Source organism: Conger conger, chromosome 12 (genome assembly GCF_963514075.1).
Source record: "Conger conger chromosome 12, fConCon1.1, whole genome shotgun sequence".
Taxonomy (NCBI): domain Eukaryota; kingdom Metazoa; phylum Chordata; class Actinopteri; order Anguilliformes; family Congridae; genus Conger; species Conger conger.
This window is the reverse complement of record NC_083771.1, coordinates 4,274,501-4,295,745: the sequence shown is the minus strand read 5'-3', so window position 1 is coordinate 4,295,745 and position 21,245 is coordinate 4,274,501. Positions and strand designations below refer to the sequence as shown.

Below are 21,245 nucleotides of genomic sequence, written 5' to 3'. Positions count from 1 at the left end.
TAGGCCTGCGGCTACTGTACTTTAGTAGGTTAAGTTTCCGTTTTGTGACGGTACAATGAACCGAATCGTTTTCCCCCACTGCTCTGTGAGAGGAAAATTAACCGTCGCCGCTTTGGTCTGGCGACGCTGTCTACCCTTCGCTTTCTGTTCCCAGTTGTAAGCCTGAGCCTGCAGCACATATCCAGTCGTCCCTTTGTAGTGGTAAACCACGCTTGAGCTTTTGTTCTGCAGTAGTGTCTGGCTTTGTGGAAAGGGGTATCTGTATTCCGGACAGGTGTCTGTGGTGGCGCGGTGCTCTTGGGGGAGGGAGGGAGCGTTTAAACGAGGCGCTTCCCGCGGGACGGCGGTCGTGACGTCCCGTGACAGGCGGTCCCCGGGACGCTTTGTCTCGCGCGTGCTTGACAGACCGCTCCGGGACCCGCTCCTGGACCCCCGTCCCCCTGTCAGCCTGTCACTTTCACGTTCAGCCACGCAGCGCGAGGCGGACGCGGCTCTAAATTACACCTCTGGAGCGGCGCTTTGATGCCGGGCAGAGGAGGCGGAGGAGCTGGCGGTCCTCTGAACCCCCCCCCCCCCCCCGTTCCCCTGCTCCCTCTGCTCCCTCTGCCCCCGTGTCCTCCGTAATGCACCGGCCCTCCTGAAAACACGGCTCCAAAGCTTTGGTTAAAATTGTCAAGTGGAAAAATAAAGTAGAGGTATGGTATTCAGTTTATTTATTTTTTTACCCAGTGTTTTTTTTTTCTGTGACATTTAAAGAGCGATTGAGCGCAAACCTCTTTGCCACTGCATGCATGGAGTAGGATCGGTATTGAACTGTGCGTAAATTGCTTTGCCTTTTTAATAAATAATGAGTAAAAATTTCAACGGGTGGCGACACGGATGGTGCAGTGGGTAGCACTGCCGCCTCACAGCAAGGAGGTCCTGGGTTCGAATCCCCGTCGGCCGGGGCCTCTCTGTGCGGAGTTTGCATGTTCTCCCCGTGTCTGCGTGGGTTTCCTCCGGGTACTCCGGTTTCCTCCCACAGTCCAAAGACATGCATGTTAGGCTGATTGGAGAGTCTAAATTGCCCGTAGGTATGAGTGTGTGAGTGAATGGTGTGTGTGCCCTGCGATAGACTGGCGACCTGTCTAGGGTGTATTCCTGCCTTTCGCCCAATGTATGCTGGGATAGGCTCCAGCCCCCCTGCGACCCTGATCAGGATAAGCGGGTTCAGATAATGGATGGATGGATGGAATTTCAACGGGATTTCAAAATCGGATTTGAATAATTGCACTTCTCTTCTTTGGTTAGGACAAAGGATAAAGAAAAGCATTCATAAACCACTGCGTGAAACAAAAATGCACGTAGAGAGGTAATGAAGTTGAATGAAATCTCAGCTCTCGATGATTAAGCTACAGATTTGGCTCATTTAAAATGAATGATACATCGAATAAGCAATGCTGAAGCATTTACATAGCATGTCTTTGATACTGCTTCGTAGCTACAAGCCCTTTCATCTTGTAATCACCATCAAATTTGGATAAGTGGTTCCAGGCCACGATTAGTATTGAAAGGTAAAACATTCAGAGGTTGAATACAAAGGTTACTAGATGTACGATTAGGCTCAAACTAAACGAGGGGTCAGCTATATCAAACAAAGGGGCATATTGTATTCAACAGTGTCTTGACCTTAGATTTCCTGTGAATATACACCAGAGCTATTGTGTGTTCTTTTACAAACACTCCCTCCGTCTTTTTACCATCTCTCCACCCTTAATGGCCATTTCATTGGCTTTTATAACTTTGGAAATTAATTTTGGTCATTGCTGATGTGATGAAACTGCTTCTGAAGAAAAACTTTCCTTTTTGGAAAAATAACTTGAAGTACAAATGTTGATTACATTGTGAAACCTTAAAATAAATGCCGTTCATGGAAGGCCAATCTTTTTTGCTTTTTTTGATTATCAGGAACCATGCTAATGTTAGGTGTGGGATTTATGCAGCAAGGCCCTCAGGAGTTACCACAGAGACACTAGAACCCTCATGGCAAACTGTGACCAAAGTATGAATGGGAAACGTTGTGCAAAGCTTTCATTTCTGTGAAACGTTGTGCGTCACCTGTGTGGCAACCTTGCAACCTCAGAAATAAGGAGAAAATTTGAATTTCAGAGACTTATTTCCTGCATTATGGTGGCTTTTACGGTATGAAAATAGATCAATAATAAGCACAGTGCAGCATTATAGCCTACATCCAATACAGATGGATTAACAAAACATTTTTTAAATATAAATCGGGAGAATTGTGAACCCAGGAGGGCTGTGAAAATCAGGTTTCTCCCGGGAACATGGGGTGGGTTAGCGCGTATGGTTGTGCAAGGTGTATAAACCGGGCCTAAACTGTGCTTCTCTCCCGGGAACATGGGGTGGGTTGGCGCGTATGGTTATGCAAGGCGTATAAACCGGGCCTAAACTGTGCTTCTCTCCCGGGAACATGGGGTGGGTTAGCGCATATGGTTGCGCGAGGCGTATAAACCGGGCCTAAACTGTGCTTCTCTCCCGGGAACATGGGGTGGGTTAGCGCATATGGTTGTGCGAGGCGTATAAACCGGGCCTAAACTGTGCTTCTCTCCCGGGAACATGGGGTGGGTTGGCGCGTATGGGTGTGCGAGGCGTATAAACCGGGCCTAAACTGTGCTTCTCTCTAGGGAACATGGGGTGGGTTGGCGCGTATGGGTGTGCGAGGCGTATAAACCGGGCCTAAACTGTGCTTCTCTCCTTCCTCTCGCAGGCTCGGAGGCGGCGCAGAGCTTCGTGGACCTGCGGTTCGTGCTGGAGCCGGGGGACACGGTGACGGTGCGGGGCGGGGTCCTGCAGCTGGACTGCGAGGCCCGGTCGGACCAGGGCGAGCCCGCGCTGGCCTGGAAGAAGGACGGGGTCCTGCTGAGCGCGGTGGTGGACGAGCGGAGGCAGCAGCTGGCCAACGGCTCCCTGGTGGTCCAGAACGTGGTCCACTCCCGGCACCACCGGCCCGACGAGGGCTCGTACCAGTGCCTGGCGTCCCTGGAGGGCGTGGGCGCCATCATCAGCAGGACGGCCAAAGTCACCGTCTCCGGTGAGTGGGACCGGAACCTTCCGCCTTCCATTCGTTTCGCTCCCCGAGGCTGTCTGGGATTTGATGGGGATTGCGATGGGATTGACCTCCTGAGACCCAGGAGAAACATTATTTTAACATAAAAATGTTGCACTTAAAATATTTGATTTAATTTGAATTGAACGTCCCTTATGTTAATTGAAATACTGTATAGCACTCTGGGAAGCCTAAATGTAATGTTCTCCTTTGAGGACACAGGGTCTCAGCAGGTTAAAGCCGGTTGTGTTTTCTGTTTCATGGTTCGATTGAGCGACCCTTCTGGACTCATACCAAATGGAAAAGGCATTTGTGTCCAAAGGATGAGAAATCTGAAACAAACAGAAGATATGTTTATTCAACCTGTGCTATGCACTTTGCCCTTGGCTCCTGGCAGGGCCTGACAATACCTGACAATAGCCATTTCACTCTCATAGGAATTGGTAACTGGATATTTTTTTGTCATCCTGACCACCTGTATTTCCAGCAGAGCTGGCCCAAATATTTTACAATTGTTTGTAATTAAGGCAATGAAAAAAAGAGAGTAAAAATACCAGCTGCTTCTTAGTGCTGAAGCGCAGCAGGGATATTACGGCTATTTATATAACCAAAGTACAAATGAGTACTATTGTGCAGCTGGATTAAAATGTGGCTGATGAATTTTAGTGCGCTGCCTTCTATGAAATCTCATTGCCTAGGTCACCTGCAGAGGAAGGATGTGTTTTGCTGGCCAGCTTTTATCGCATTGTAAACTCAAATTGAAATTGAAATTACACCGATATTGAATGCATGTGTAAAAACTCATTCTATTGTATGTATTTCATAAATGGTGAAGTGCCGCATTTTGTGCTTCACAATTTTCTGGTCCCTTTGTGTTCCTTTTCAAACTTATTTCAGCATGTTCTGGTTTGGATGTTGTCTTGCTCTTTTGATAGAAGCTGCTTCATTGGATATCAGACATCATATCCTCCAAAATAACCTGTAGCACAGACGTCTTCTGCAATACTGCAGTGAAATTCAGTATTCAAATACAGTACATACTGAATTTTCACTTAATATACTACAGTACAGCTACCTGGTTGTGCTTGTGATGAGACTCATGTGAATAATACTACTCATATAATAATAATAATAATAATAATATACACTCAGTGAGCACTTTATTAGGTATTTATTAGACATATTTTTTAGACTTCTACTGCTGTTGCCTATCTACTTAGAGTGATGATGCGCTTTGTGTTAAGTGCTCTTCTGCATACCACTGTTGTAATGTATGGCTATTTGCGTTACTCTCACCTTCCTGTCAGCTTTGACCAGCCTGGCCAGCCTCCTCTGACGTCTCTCATTAACAAGGCGCTTCTGCCCGCAGAACTGCTGCTCACTGGATTTTCTTTTGGTTTTTTTTACACCATTTTTTGCAAACTCTATAGACTAGTGTGTGTGTGAAAATCCCCGGAGATCAGCAGTTTCTGGGATACTCTATCCACTCTGTCTGCCACCAACAATCATTTCACGGTCAAAGTCACTTTGATACATTTTCCCATTCTGATGGTTGAACATTAACTGAAGCTCCTGACCTGTATCTACATGATTGTATGTATTGCACTGCTGCCGCACAATTGGCTGATTAGATAATCACATGAATAAGTTGGTGTAATAAAGTAGAAATGTTCCTAATAAAGTGCTCGGCAAGTGTACATTGCATTATTACATTATTGGCATTTGGCAGACGCTCTTATCCAGAGCGACGTACAGTTGATTAGACTAAGCAGGAGACAATCCTCCCCTGGAGCAATACAGGGTTAAGGGCCTTGCTCAAGGGCCCAACGGCTGTGCGGATCTTATTGTGGCTACACCGGGATTAGAACCACCGACCTTGTGTGTCCCAGTCATTTACCCTCACCACTACGCTACAGGCCGCCCTACATAATACATAATAAATAATAAATGATAATAAAGGTGTTTGTATTGCACCTTTCCAGCTCCCAGGAACACTTCACAGCAGAAACACATCCCTGAGCTTAAGGACAGCCACGCTTGAAAGACTTCCCGAGTCGTACCGCGCTGTATTACCGCGTTGAACCCTCATAATCGCAGAATTAAAAGCTTGCCCGCGACCCCGAGCTGGCAGAAAAACCACAGCGCTCCGGCGAAACAGAGCTGCTAAGTAACTGCCATTTTAATTAAAACAAGCAGAAGCTAATTATGAGGGTCGGAGACCTGGGCCTACGCTGTGCTGCAGGGCTCTGTCTCTACCTGTGTGGGCAGACGGGCTAATTCACTTACATCCTGTTTACCGGGCCCCAGCTTCATGAATCATATACACTATGCACTTATTACTACTGTCCTTTTGTAACTTCTGTATTCATTATCTTTTAGTGACGAGTTTTTAGCTAGCTTATTAAGTTCCTCTAGTTCCATTGTCATATGCATGGATGCGAATCCATAGTCAGGATGGGTTGCCCTAATGGTTTTGAGCTTTGATAGAAGCTGAGTGGAGTCTACAGGGATGTCTGCCCTGCTGTAAAATATAGCTATTCCAGCTTGACCATAAAGCTGGTCTAGCTGGGTATGAGCTGGTCAACCAGCATGACCAAGCTGGTCATAAAGCTGGTCTAGCTGGGTATGAGCTGGTCAACCAGCATGACCAAGCTGGTCATGAAGCTGGTCTAGCTGGGTATGAGCTGGTCAACCAGCATGTCCAAGCTGGTCATGAAGCTGGTCTAGCTGGGTATGAGCTGGTCAACCAGCATGTCCAAGCTGGTCATAAAGCTGGTCTAGCTGGGTATGAGCTGGTCAACCAGCATGACCAAGCTGGTCATAAAGCTTTTCTAGCTGGGTATGAGCTGGTCAACCAGCATGACCAAGCTGGTCATTAAGCTGGTCTAGCTGGGTATGAGCTGGTCAAACAGATAGTGTTGGTGGCTTGTCTGAGCTGGTCACAGGTCAACCTGCTACCTGCTATTTCAAAATATAGCTTGAGCTTGTCAAACCATGTCAAGGTGGTAGCTGGTTGGACAGTTCAGACCAGCTCCCAGCTGTTTCAAAATCTGTGTGGGACAAAAGCAGTTTTTTCCAGCCGAGTGTATTTACATGATGATATATAAGGTTCTGAGCCTTACTGAAAGATGCATTCCAAAGATTTTGTCAATGGGAGGAAGAATAAACAAAACAAAACCAGATTTTTCCATGCAGATGGTTTCTGCCCAAAATCAGTTTGGTTCATTTTTTATATTGCGCTTTCCATACATATCTATGAGAGCAGGTCTCAGTATCGCATAAACTGTAAGAAACACCTGCTACAAGTAGCAGTAGTGAGATTGCATTCTGTTCTCTCTGTGGGTGGATCTGGCCTCTGACAGGAGATAACATAGCAGTGTGCCATTTTATCTCCGTAGTCTTCACCCCCCCCACGTCTTTGCATCTGGAGGGAAATCTGACGCAGCAGGTTTCTTAACTTATTTCCATCCTCACAACATGATTATCTGGGCAGAAACACGGCTCAGCTGTTATTTACGTTTGTGTTTTCATTTATTGTTTTTGAAATAACATGTTGACATTGTGGCAGGATGTTCAATATATGCCCTGTGTGAAGCATTTTCTGCTTAGGAGTGCGGCCACTCGAACGCGTCTTGCAGTGCAGCATCCTAGGCTGACTGCCACTGGGGCAACAGTGTGTGAACATACGTGAGAAATAACCTGCGAACCATACAGAAGCTCAATTGACCTCCACAGACAGAAACCCCATTTTGTTTTACACGAGTTAGAATAAAATGTTCCCGACCAGACTATTTAATCAAAAAATGTAAAAAAGAGAGTGAGAAAAGGCTGCATGTTTCTGAAAAGGAAACTTTCTTTCCCATGATGAAACCATGGAAACTGTTATTATGCTTCACTGTAACTTGCAGTGACAACCAGTGCTTCCTTTCAAGTGAAGCCAGGTGGCAGTGTGCTGTACACCAGCCGTTGATGGAAGATGGTCTTCTCTATGCCAGGAGGACAGTCTGGAGCCAGTTGGCTGGCTGGAACTACCATTAAGCAACTGCCTGCTTAGCATTCTGTCCTCATTTGCTAGGGTGATGCTATTGTGATTTAGTTCCTATCCGTCAACCTGGTCTACAGCTAAAAGGTTATGCAAAACATGTATTAATGGAAAAATGGAAAACTTCGTTGGAGTCTATCCAAATCTGTAATATAAGCGTTAGCTGTTGTTATGCAGTTCAGGTTTATCCCAGAAATGTAGACTCAAATTAACCACACTGCAATTGACCCTGTGTCCTGGTGGTATATGGGATAGGGAATTGGTCTTTCAACCCAGAATATGTCTGGTAAAAATGACAGATTTGACATTGCTGGAGCACAGAAATGTTCTTGGCCTGGATCCAGTTCAAATGGGACACACAAGCTGCAATGTCAATGCCTAAAGACTTCTGCTAATACACATGGTACCTTGCAGTTGTTACAACTGAGATTATTTTGCTGTCACTTTGAACGTAATAATGAAGATGAAAAACGGTTAACGGTTAACGAAGATGAAAAACGATGTGATGCAATTAAAGAAAAAAAAGGATATAAATCCAGATCACGCTGGCGATGACTGTTTAGTGTAAACACAGATGATGAAAACGTGCCGCCAGCCGTTCGGTTGGCGGCGTGCTGTCTGAGAGCTCGCCCGTTCTGTCGCCCCTCAGGGATCCTCTCTGAGTGAAGTGGCAGTTGTGGGGCCCAGGGTGGTGCCCTCACACAAAAGGCAAGGAAATCTGGCCAGGGCGAGAGTAAATCAATGGGCTTCTGCCCGCCCGCTGACACGCTGGCAGGGGGAAGGTGTGCAGGGTCCATGGGAGTCTGAAAGCCCCAATCAAGGGCCAGGAATGAAAGCCAGGGCTTTAGCGAACTCACGCAGAGACGCACGGCTGAAGTGCAGAGTGCGTTTAGGACATGCGCCTTTGCAGAGGCCTGAGGAGTTGCCCTATGTGAGAACGGCCATTCGTAATGAAAGCGCTGCAATGTGCTAGCAGGTGCACAAACAATAAACACTACACAGATGTCATGGTTCTCTTTTTCAGATGCTTTTCTCAATTTTTCCAGATTTATTTGACTTTAAATACGCACGTAATGAAAGTCAACTAAAAGTGGGTCACTTTCCTAACCACAACTTCTGATTTTTCTCTCTCTACTGTGGCAACGATTAAAACGTCCCAATTAATTTTCAACACCATCAAGCATTTAAATCTACACAGCAAATAACGAAGACAAAAGGGTGTGTTCCGAAGCAAAACAAGAGCCACTTCTCTCTTGTTTGCATTTTGCCTTTCATCTGCACATGTAAAACAGGATTGACACACGAGTCGCTATTTTTTTTGGGGGGGTGGCAAAGAATTGTGTGGAAACTTATTTTACTTCAAGTAAAAATAGTAAGAATAGTAACTTTGACTGAACTATGCCAAAAAGCTGTAAAGCAACTTCCTCAGAAGATGTACTAATGAGGCTTTTGTCTCAGCACTCCATGGTTTCAGTTGCAACATTTTGATGTTCAGGATCGATTATTTTATTCGCTAGCTCTTCTCTGTCAGATTTTCCTCTTATATGTTTTTGTCTCTCCCATCTTTCCACTTGCCACTGTTCTCACCTCTTTCTTAACATAACATAACATAACATAACATAACATAACATAACATAATGGCAAGAACAGGCCATTCAGCCCAGCAATGCGTGCCTTTTCCTACCCCTAAGTGTACCTACTGCTTAGTTTGCCTAAAATCTAACCCCGTATCTAGCCTGGTCCTCACCCCCTTCATCCACCATTCTTTATATGCCCCTAGACCTGTTTTAATGGCCTCCATTTTACAATGCATATTCACATTTACCATCAGCAGTTAGCATTAATAATTTCAATGAAGCTAACTATTTTATTCTACTGTTGGCTTAATTCCCAAATGCCCCTGGTGATTACAAAGCGAACAGGGAAGGTTTGTTTGTTAATGGTCATAAATATTTAAATAGGTGAACATTCTCATATTTACTGTTCAGTTTCAATAGTAACTGATTCTCAGTCTTCTTAGGATTGTCTCCGTGGGAGAGGTTTTTTCACAGCTGAAAAGTACTGCCACGTCTCCCGTCTGCCGACATTTTTTCCAGCTACTGGCTGATTTTTCTGTTACCAGGATCATAATTGTTAATGCTTTTATTGAAAAACACAACTGTAGAAAATTAGCAGATTGTCTTATGTAACAACTCCACAGAAATACACTTTATTCCCAGGTTTTTAATGAAAATTGAAATGGAAAGAGATTGTAAAGGTGTCTATGAATGTCCATCTGTCACACGAAAAAAAAAGAAAAATATTGCGTATATTTTGCAGTTTGCTGAGAAGCAGATGTTTTCTGTAATTGAAAAACACAGGCAGAGATTATAAAAGTGTTGCTAGGATGCACTTGTCATTTTGGATCACGAGTGCAGTCTGCCTGCCTACATTAATTCTGCCAGAGTTGTGTGCCAAAACAACTATGCCACTCTAATATTTAAGATTGTCTGTGGTCTGTCAGATCTAAGCAATCAAAAGCAAGGGATCATTGCAGATATTCTTTGTTGGAATATAAAGCGCTATTAACTGCAGGATGTCTAAAAGCTGGACTTGATCATTTATAACTTATTGATAAGCCATTACACAGAGTGAATGGTCATTCCCCCTTGACTGGGTCCCAAAAGGTTGGTGGTTCAAGCCCTGGTGAAGCCACAAGATCCGTTGTTGGGTCGTTGGGCCCTTGAGCAAGGCCCTTAACCCTGCATTGCCCCAGGGGGGATTGTCCCCTGCTTTGTCTCATCGACTGTAAGTCACTTTGGATGAAGCTAGCTCAGCTAAATAGCAAATTCTATATATCGAACATCTGGGCACCTGCCACATGAGTTTTACCAAAGCCACACAAAAGCAGATTTCCCCTTGCACTGTAGTATAAAGCATAAAGTAATTCATGTTTTGGTTATGTTAAATATCTGTACCTGTCTTACAGCTTTACCTACAATGCATATAAACAGTCCACTGCCATTTTTCCGTAAACATCATTACGAGAAGAGATTTTACCATCTGTATAACAACGTAAATGCTAAATAAAGCATACAGTGGTAAAGAGAGAAACGATTCTCTATTTTATCCATTATTTCTATTCAGTGGCTTGGCTTAACGATATTCATCGTGAAATATAAACATATTGTCATTTTTCTTAAGGAAAAGGATTGCATTTGTACATCATTATGGCCCTGGTATTTCTATTGTCAGTAAATAGGTTCCAGATATCATGCTCCGAGTCTCCGTTCCGACTAGAAAACAGATGTCCTGCCTCGGGCTCTGAGTTTGTGTTGTGCCCCGTGACAGGAGACAGGAAGACCGTAAGCGCCCATAATGAGCAAGCAACATGCAGCCGGCCTACTGTCTATCTATTAAAGCTGTTTCGCTATTTTAGCATACACATGAAAAAGATGAGCACTAACAATACACACGGTTCCTTTTGTTTTCGGAAGACGAAGGGAGATTGACGATGGATTTGCCTCAGTGAAATAAAATGAAAATAGGCCGTTGTTTACGAGTCCATGCTGTATGGTCAATAAGGGAACGGGGCGTCTCTGCTGAGCCTGAAAGCCTGGCTGCTTTTTTGACCGCGGTGAGTTGTGTCACCTCGCTCGCTCAATGTGAAAGCCACTCTGACAATGCAGAGCGGACAGGGGAGAGAGTGACAGGAAGAAAGAGGACCGGGAACAAAGGAAGAGGAAGCGATATCGGAGGGAAGCGGAGGGAGGCAGGGAGATAAGTTGACAGTATGGTAAAAGGTGGGGAATGATGGAAAGGTTACACAGGATTCTGCCGGGTGACAGGTCAGGACATGGCAGCTATTAGGGACCAGGGTGGAAAGAGAAATTAATTATTGGAAATGACACATTTTGTGGTCGCTATTCTCCTGGAACTTCTCTTCTGATTTTTCCTCTTTTTTATCTCTTCTGTTTATTCTCTAATGAGTTAGCGGTATAAGTGCACCAAGTAAAATCCGGAACCCTCATACAACTAGGACATGTAGAGAAGTAAAAACGGCTGTTATCCAGCTAACTCAGTGATCCTGCTTCATGATGCAACTCCTCAATGTTCCGAAAATAGCTTGCAAAAACGTTAAGTGGTGTTGATTGAACCTGGGCCTCATTATTACATTTTTTTATTTTATTTTATAAATGAAAAATATGAAATAATGATTTATTTTAATTCCGCTCAAATCTATTAACAAAATGCACATTTTATGTAGCTGTTAGTTCCCTGCTAAGCGAATTGTCCTCATCAACACCATTAGTGAAGGTCAAAAGCTTTCAGGGATTCTAAATAAGTTGAAATACAGTTCTGTTCTGTTCCATAATGTAAGCATATAGCTCATATGCAGCAATATACTTGCTCCCAACAGATGCTTGTGTCTACTCTGTGGGCTTCTAAAGGCTTACTCTCTCTTATTTCTTGCCAGACATTAGTATGCAGGTCTGCATTGAAATGGGTATATTGCCACAGTGTAGGCACAGGCTCTTATGTTTCCTGTGGTAGGAGGAATAAGCAGTTGGTGTTGAAAGTGCCCTTCAGAGTGTCACAGCAATGCTGGAAACTCCGACCTTGCAAATTAGAGATTTTTTTGGGGGGAGATTTACTGAGACAACATTTGCCGAGACGACTCTGAACCGGAGCAATAATCTCGGTCTCAGTGTTTCATTAGCTTGATCCGAGGGGCTTTGCCACAGCGCAGCCTTGTTGGCTCAGTTTAAACACTCCCCCATGCCCGGTCGCATTAGTGCCAATGAGCACGCCAGATGCACGGGACAGCTTGTCACCGTTGAGTGCTCTCAGCCTGCAGCTGAAACAAAGGCTCCGTCCTCTGGCCCTCTTCTGAAGGAGCTGTCCCTTCCAGAACCTGCTGCTGTAGGGCTGTCATTTTGAAGACCGGCTTCTGAGGCAGACACCGCCCCGAACCGTCCGAGTCTCCATGACTTTTTCTGAGATTCTGGGAGGAAATCTGTCACAGGCTTTTCGCAAAAGAACCCTTTTCATGTTAGAGTTGGAATGTTTAAGAGCGTGCGCTAATTAGGGAACACACCCTTCCCTCTGAAACAGAGCCTGGCGCTGAGATACATTCCCTGTTGTGTCGTTTGCAACAGGATACAACACATTTTGTGTTGTTGCTTGAAAATCAATGACAAGCTAATAGGTAAACAAACAATAAGCACTACAAATAATTTGTTGCAAATATCTTGGTTCTCCTTTTAGATACTTTCGTCAATTTTCCCAGATTTATTTGACATTAAATATGCACTTATAGCTACATTAATTGACCGTCTTTTGAAAAGGAAACAGGATGTTTGTTTATTTAAAGTAATTGATGATTAGCACTTCATGGAATCCAGCGATAATTTGTTGTTTTTCCGTATCTTATCTCCTCTCTGTGTTTGCACGGGTGAGTTTGCTAATGACGTGCAAAATTATCAGGCCTTCTCAGGCAGACTGTGTTAACTACTCCTATACAAATTATCCATGAAGACTTCCTCACCCACATGTGCTGTCAGTTGATTTGCATCATTGAAATGAACTGCCTTCCGTGATTTGTTTCATTTATATATTCTGTGGAGAAGTTGCTCAATAGTGGTGGCAGTGTTTCAAACCCACGGGCTTGGTGTCATGAAAAGGGGCAGCTACATTTAAGTAAAATGGCATACACTTACAGCATAATGGGATAATCCGTAATCTTAGGAATTAGAAATTTTAGCCGTTATCAGGAGTGTGAAATATAACCTTTGGGTGCATGTATAACATTTGACTGTGTCATGAATATAGGCTTAAACTAGTGTTTTGAATGTAAAGTTAAACTAGCGTTTGTAAATGAAGCAGAGGTGTTTGGCTTATCCAATCTCAACACTTTTTTTTTTAAATGATAAGGCCTGCAGGGGCCTTTTAAAATGTTTCCAATCTTCTCTATACTGTTGCATAAACGCTGCTTTCCTGACACTCCAATTTAATTTACTGTTTGCCCTACTCCCCCCCCCCGCCTGTACACAGTATAGTGTGTGTTGTGTGTAGCACATTTGACATTTTTGAATGATTGCATACTGTCTACAAACCAAAAAAAAAACTATTTTGGAGTGTATAGAGTAGACATTATTGTGGTGCTGCTCCAGGGGTTTTCAGAACCTTTAATGTCAGCCCTGAAACTTGGTGAGTTTTGCTTATACAACATGAAATTCCACAAAACTGAAAACACTTGCCCAAAGATATGGGTCATGGTGTAGTACTCCAAGCTATGTGTTATTTATGATCACAATCCATTCATCTGAAGCCAAGTTTTAGGAGGGTGGTTTGAGTATCTTAGAAACGGCTATTCTCCTGGGATTTTCAAGCACAACAGTCTCTAACGCGTTGTTAATAACAGAGGTCAGAGGAGAATGTCCAGACTGGTCAAAGCTGACAGGAAGGTGACAGTAACGCAAATAACCACACATTACAACAGTGGATAGGCTACAGCAGCAGAAGACCAAACAGTCAAAAATAAGTCTAATGTATGTATCTTGTTTTGAAAAAGATTGCTGCATTTTCGTAGGCTAGGTTTTCCAGCCGGAGGGCTTATTTCGAGACTGCCCTATACTAGTGGGAGGGTTTGAGATGGCTGCTTTTAAAGTAAACTTTTCGGGAGACAAAAAAAAATTTTCTCCATAAATTGAAATGTGTGCAAGACTGAATGTATGAGACATTTTTTTGTGCATGAAAATGCAAGGGCCCAGCTGGTCTCTCATTGAAAATGTCACATTCTGTTTTCTTCCCAAGTGCAGTGTTGAAGGATGCCTGGTTATCTGCCTCCCCCACACGTTCGCTCACTGTTTATTTAAACTTACTGTGCAATTTGTCTGTGGGATGTTTGCTTGAACCAGCAGTGGCCTGTCCTTGTATCCCGGCACTATAGCCTGTTTGCTTTTTCCAGCAAATCAGCCGTTCCGGGAGACAACATGACAACATGCCAAAACCATTATGAATTAAATAGGCACAATCGCAATACTAGCAGACTTCTCATTGTTAAAATGGAATCCCGCACTTATCCCTGTTTAGCCATTATGAAAAAAAAATATATTTGTTGAAATGCTAAAATTAAGATATGCGTGTGTGTGTGTGTGTGTGTGTGTGTGAATGTGTGTGTGTGTGTGGGTCTGTGTGTATTCATGTGTTTATTTTCTGTCGGTATTGTATTGTATCAGATTATATATTGCTAGCTGTCCTTGCTAGTAACTATAGGAAGTAGCTTCCTCTCCCACAAAACCAAAGTCATTCACTATTACAATTGATGCCATTTAAAAAATGTAAAATAATGTTTTTTGTTTTTTTAACTACAAGCTTTCCAGGGATAACTGTCAAGTATTTACTGAGAGAGTGCTGCTGAAGTTTTCATAATTTCAAATTATTTGTCATTTATCTTTCACAGAAAAAAAGGTATGTGTCTATTGCAACATGTTTGATATGACATGGAACAGGTCCGATCCTAATGTTAAATGTTTGAAATTTGCAGGGGTAAAAGAAAGAACACCACTCAACCACCCTAACAAATCCACTCGTCCACATTATACCCCCCCCTCTTTTATTAACAAGTAAGGCCGCAAGCCTCCCAATCAATTAGCAGTCATTAATGCCGCGGGATAGCTCTGGGCACAGCTGGTACATGGGGCACGCTCGTTGTTTTGGGTGCTAATGAGACGGAGGGCAACCCCTGTGACTGACAGCTTGAGACCTCGCCTCTGAGCCAATTACCGGCTGCGCGCGAGGCGGAGCGCGGCGCGATTCGTTAATAGACTTTGGTGGCGGGACGGGGGGATGACAGAGGGCAAGCAGGTGCAAATATCCGTGTGAATAAGTGATCACAACAGGGCCAGGCCGCGCGAGACACAGCGCTTCTGACGAGCGCGCGGCACAGTCATTAATTAATGTTTGAAGAATCCTCCTTTGTAGCTTGACTGGCTTTAGAAAAACATAATTGACTGATATCAGTGCCAGCAGCTTGGCATTTTGTAATGATGTGAGGTGGTGACTCATTACTACTGTTTATATTATTATTATTATTATTATTATTATTATTATTATATTTTTATTATTATTATTGTTATTGTTATTATTATTATTAGCATGTACTATGCAAATTAAGTAGCCATTAAGACTTTCATGTGTTTTTGTCCTGCCAAATGTAAAATGTCACATCCATGCTGCTTACTGTACTGTACAGTTGCGTAATTCACATGAGGCTCTATAGTGTGTGTACAACAGCAGCCTGCGAGAGAGAGTCAGAACGCATTGTGAGAAGCCAGCCGTGGAAAATGTTGTTTTATTCGGGATATGAATGTGTGCTGTGTTGTGCGTGTGTTTAGTTTCTTTCTGTAAGGCTGTCAAAGAGAGGCACCCTGGGATACAGCTGCAAAAGCCTCTCCCCCTTTACTCCTTCCCTTCTGTCTACAGCAAGCTCCCAAACCACAAAGTGAGGTGTTCCGGTGCAAGAGCGGCCATGTAACTAAAGAGTGTTGATTCCCAGGTGACGCATTGCGGTTTGACCCTTGAACAAGCCAATTAGATTAAACAGCATCCTTCAAGTTATCCATCTCTCTGGGTGTAGTGTACAAACAATCGCAGTTGTTTGCACAGTAAAGCCACGTCATTGGCAAATGCAAAATAGCGTACCAAATAGTTACAACTTTCACTGGCATCCAAAGTGATTCTGTATATTGGTACAAAGAACTTAGGCCTGTGTTTTATAATCATCTTTTTTTTTAATTCATAAAAATACATTGTTTTCACTTGCGTGGCTTACGGGTGAGCAATGAATAGACTGGGGCTCTGTTTGAGACGGGTATCAATCGATAGGGTGAAATGAGAAGGTGATTGTGGCAGGAAAAAGGAGGAATAAATACAAGATAATGCAAAATATATGAAGAATTTAGTTAGTTTGTTAACTAGTTAGTTATTAATGCTTATTGTTTCTTTGGTAACCTATAAAAATGGCCCAATATGGTGTACAATATGTATAACATCCAATGCAACTCTGAAAAAACCCCCCACACAGAACAAATAACACTTTACACACCCATAGTCTGTCGTGCCAGCTCCTGTCTGAAGTTCTTTGTTGGGGAATTTTTAGATGGAAAATTAAACGAATGACAACATGACAAGGACACGAGGCTTACGCCAAAGTTACTGAAAGTGCGTTTCTGCGATGCAGGCCCTGAAATGGAGGCTGGAACGATGTCTCTGTGGTGTGGCATTTTCACTGGGCGTCACGGCCCCCGGCTCTGCGTGTGCGCGTGCGTACGTGTGCTGGTAACAGCCCACCCTCCTCGCCCGCGTTAAGGCGCCGCGCGCCTGAGATCCGGGGGAGTGAAATGAGCAGAGAATGGACCCGTCACAGAAATTGGCCGTGGCTTTTGCCGCTGGAGCTGGGTGACACCGTCAAATTGCCGGTCTTTCTATTTTATTTCATTCCTCCCTGCCTGTCACTGCGGGCCCCTTGCATCGCAGCCTGAGCAAGATAAATGTCACGGACGGCTGTTGGTACCCTCAAATTTACGAGGCAAAGGTAATCATTACGATGGTTGGGGTTTACATCTCCCTTGATACTGTGAGCTTGCTCAAGGCTCTGCTTCTCATAATAAAGGCCAGGCTCCCCTCTCCCCTCTCCACGCATGCAGCCTCCATGCGCCCGATGGCGTTATGTTAATCCTTTTTGTCTTAATGCAGAGAAATAATACGCTGGCCAAAGCTGGGCCTAATTTTTTTTTTTTTTTTGCGCGCAACTTGATTGGACTGCTTTCCGCGGGCGATGCCTTCCCGGTGGAGTTTCTGCAGCGATAACTCTCCCCGCCCGCGACTGCTGAAGATTACAGAGGAACTGATTACTGCTCTAATTCAGCACGGTGGGCTGCAGAGTAATCTCCGTTTAATGAAGGTTACGGTCCGTTATAGCCGAGAATGCCACGCATTTTATCTGCAGCCAGCTCTCTGATAACTGCCATACCTGCATTTTGGAAATGATTGAAGATAAGTCGTTTGTCCTGTTTTATTTTAGTGTAAGTTTATAGACAGTGTGTTCTTCTGTACTTCCTAACTGAAGTAGCCAAATAGTTACTCGACTGCCAAGGCCTCTTGCATTGAATTCAATATACTACAACACGGTAGAACAAACAATATAGATAGGTCATTGCATTTATATAGTGCTTTTCTAGACACCCAAAACACTTTATAGTGATGAGGGGGATACTCGCCTCAACCACCTGCAATGTGTAGCACCCACCTGGGTGATGCATGGCAGCCATTTTGTGCCAGAATGCTCACCATTCACTAGCAGAATTGGAGAGGAAGAGAACAATGTTTTTGCCGACTAAATCAGGGGAGGATTGGGTGACAGGTTGAAAGAGCCGGGTAGGAAATTTAGCCAAGACACCGGGGAACCCCCTGCTCTTTACAAAAAGTGTCACAGAATCTTTAATGACCACAGTGAGTCAAGACCCCGGTTTAACTTCTCATCCCAAAGACGATGTCTCCTACAGCACAGTGTCCCCATCTGTGCTGGGGAATCAGGGGTAACTCAACCAGAGGGAGGATTGCTCCCAACTGGCCGTCCAACACTATTTCCAGCAGCATCTTAGTTTTCCTGGAAGGTCTCCCATCCAAGTACTTACCAAGCCCACACCCACTTAGCCTCAGCCATTTGGCAGGAGCAGGGTGCATGATGGGTATGGCCGCTGGTTAATGTACCGATGTTCACTGTCAGAAAAAGAGCTTAATTGCTGAAGATTTTGCATTTATGATTTATAAAGGCATTTAAAAAGTTTCCAATAATTTACACTTGCTTTAGTTTTTCAGCTTCTAAATTAACATGTTCGTGTCATTACTGTCGCATGCAATGTTGTACTGTATTACAGTGGGAGTGGACCTCATTCACACAGAATTTGTTTGCACAGTACTTCGATTTAGATGTTTTTATAATTTCATCAACTGACATTTATCCTGTGATGGCATGGTAATATTAATATGAAAAAGTAATTGTTTGGCATGTTCATTTTGCAAAGTTAAAGAGAAAGAACGTTAGAGTTGAAAGTAGAAGATTTAACCAGATTTCCTTAGTGGAAGATCTGGGGGTTTGAATATGAATATATTTCTATTTATAAATTACGCTTTCGGAATGCTTGCATTTTAATTTGCTCGTTCCCATCATTCTACGGGCCAGGGCAGGATGGTGGTGCAGCTTGCTGTGAAATGAGTGTGATTGGAGATTCTCTGTGATAGATTAGAAACAGGATTGTGGAGATTAATCAGAACAGGGAGCCCCCCCCCCCAGCAGATGTCCTGACTGCATTCACAGGTCTTTATGTAAACAACAACATCTGTTCTCCGTCCGGATGAAAGGGAAAACATTGAACGTTTCGCATTCTTGCAGTGTAATCAATGCATAAATCAGGTGGAGGTCAAATGGGTTGCATATGCGGCGGGTAAAGAGAAGGAAGCAATGCAAATGAGTTTCGGTTCATTCTTCCCAGCTCCTGCAGTCAGGAACTCCAAGGGCTGAACCATCTCCGGGACGAGGAATTACAATTCTGCCGGCGATTCTCGCAATCAGTGTTCGTTCGAGCCACTTTCGGTCGTGTTTTTCTCTGCCCGACCCCGTTGGTCTTTTATTATTATTCTCTGGCGGTACGCGTGGAGCAATGAGGCGAGTGTTGCAATGTGCCCGGGTCCTCTGATCATTGGGTGTTTCGGTCATCGAGCCAAATCGATTTTGGGCCCCGGGCGTCATTAAGCTGAGCCTGCTGCTTATTGGGGTTTAGATTTCCCCACACATTGGCCTGTTTGGACCACTGGCCGTCTCGGTTGACTCTCCCTCAATTTGTGAACTGCAGCATGGTATTTAGTATTGCGATGAGTATTAATATTGCTCTAACATCTTTTACTCAATTTTCTGTGTTTTACATCTCTTAAAAACCTTGCTTTCTTCCTGTGGGAAAGAATCATGTTTGTTAAGAAAATAGCTGTGGCACCTCATAAGTAGCTTCCATGTTACAAACCCAGGTCAGGGACATTAAATAGAAATTTAAAATAATAAATAGTCATTAAAAGTTATCTTATGGATTAGAGGGTGAGCCATTTCCTAGACTCAGTCTAAAGGGATTTAATGTCTCCCAATCCCCTTAGTTTACACTGACGAACACGAGTCTCAGTGAAAAGTCTCCAGGAACTCTGATATCCTTGTACTTTAGCCTTTTTATGCTAAGCCTTCATCCGTCTGTAATCCACTTTCATTTGGCTAATGCCCGCAGGGATCTGAGCCCTGGCAGTCAGGCCCTCTCTTTCACCTCTGACCCCATCCCTTCTACCGTTCACAACCTTGGGAGGATTTCTAGGGATGAAGATTAGTTCAACGCAAAAATGAAAAAAAAGAGTATGCTCCCTTTTTTTGTGCCATGCATTATAATTTATTTGAAACATAACACTTATACTGTACACTCATCGAGGCCTAGGTATTTATTAGGCTTATTTTTTTGACTTGGACACATCATAACTCAAGTTATGATGCGTTGTGTGTTCAGAGATGCTCTCCTGCATACCACTGTTGTAAAGTGTTATTTGCATTACTGTCACCTTCCTGTCAGCTTGTCTGGTTATTCTCTGACATCTCTCATTTAACAAGGCATCTGCAGAACTGCTGCTCACTGGATTTTCAAAAGTTTTTTGTACCATTCTTTGCAAACTCTGGAGACTAGTGTGTGTGAAAATCCCAGGAGATCAGCAGTTTCTGAGATACTCAAACCACCCTGTCCGCAACCAACAATCATTCCACGGTCAAAGTCACTTAGATCACATTTTCCCCCCATTCTGATGGTCGATGTGAATATGAACTGAAGCTCCTGACCCGTATCTATGTGATTGTATGGATTGCACTGCTGCCCCACAATTAGCTGACTAGATAATCGCATGAATATGTAGGTGTAATAAAGTAGAAATGTTCCTCATAAAGTGTTCAGTGAATGTATCATTTTTTGTATTTAGACTTCCTTATTTCAGTCTGTTCTTGTTGTTGTCTATTGTCTGAAATGCCAGTAGTTAAGGACTAATGTTAATGGAATTCTAATACGCTCACACAGTAGGTCTCCTGGGGTTTCATTTGCTACTCAAGCTGATTAGCTCGCTCTAGTGGATAATACTGTACTCCTGACATATACCTACGTAACAGTTTTAACCGCTTTGTTTTTTAATGCAAAGAACTCTTCCCAATCGTTTTTTAAATTATAATTAAATTATTTTAGAACATTAGGTTCAAAAGTGATAATGTAGATTAAAAAAAAACTACATTAGATTAGAGTTTATAACTGGATATTCATTTATATGGGAGCAGTCTATAATTATGTCAAAATTAATTTTCTAGACATTAACGATTTTAAATATTTTTATTAATCTTTCTGTCCCTCAAACCCACAGTTAGAGAATGTAAGTGTTGCACAGCTGTGTAGTTAAATACAGTCTGTCTGTATGTCATGTCATAATCTCACCAAATATTCAAACCAAATATTCAGACCCTCAGAACAACACTGCCTGCCCATGCAAATTAACATACATTTAACAGTGAATACAACTTAAAACTGTGCTTCCCAACACTGTTCCTGGAGATCTACCATCCTGTTTTCACTTCAACCCTAATTTAGCACACCTTATTTTACAAACTAGCAGCTCAATGAGACCTCCAGCTGTTGAATGTTGTACACTTTGTTTTGGGTAAGAGTGAAAACCTGGTAGATCTCCAAGAACAGGGTTAGAAAACCTCTGACTTAATATAATAAAGTATATTGTTTATTTCTATTCACAGAAGTGTTCAGTAGGGGCTAAGCTAGGGCAGTTTTAGCAGCCTTACTTTCGGTGTGAAGCTCAGATTTGTCAGTCTGAGACAGATTGCAAACAGACTCTTCCTGAACCCCTATTTCACCTTGATATGTGTTTACATTTGCCTACTCCGTCTCTGAATATGTCATTAGCATCGCCTTTGAAGGCTCCACTCTGCCTTCTTTGTGCAGAGCAAGGCAAAAGAGCAAATCGCAGCCTGATGAA

The 21,245-nt window shown here is 43.3% G+C and overlaps 1 protein-coding gene across 1 annotated transcript in view; it reads left to right on the top strand.

Annotated features, from left to right (window-relative positions):
- dcc (DCC netrin 1 receptor) overlaps positions 1-21,245 on the top strand; it is a 263,043-nt gene that overhangs the window by 93,075 nt on the left and 148,723 nt on the right. The window contains exon 2 of the mRNA XM_061262994.1: positions 2,768-3,091. Coding sequence (XP_061118978.1) covers positions 2,768-3,091 — 324 coding nt within the window. The remainder of the gene's footprint in view (positions 1-2,767; positions 3,092-21,245) is intronic.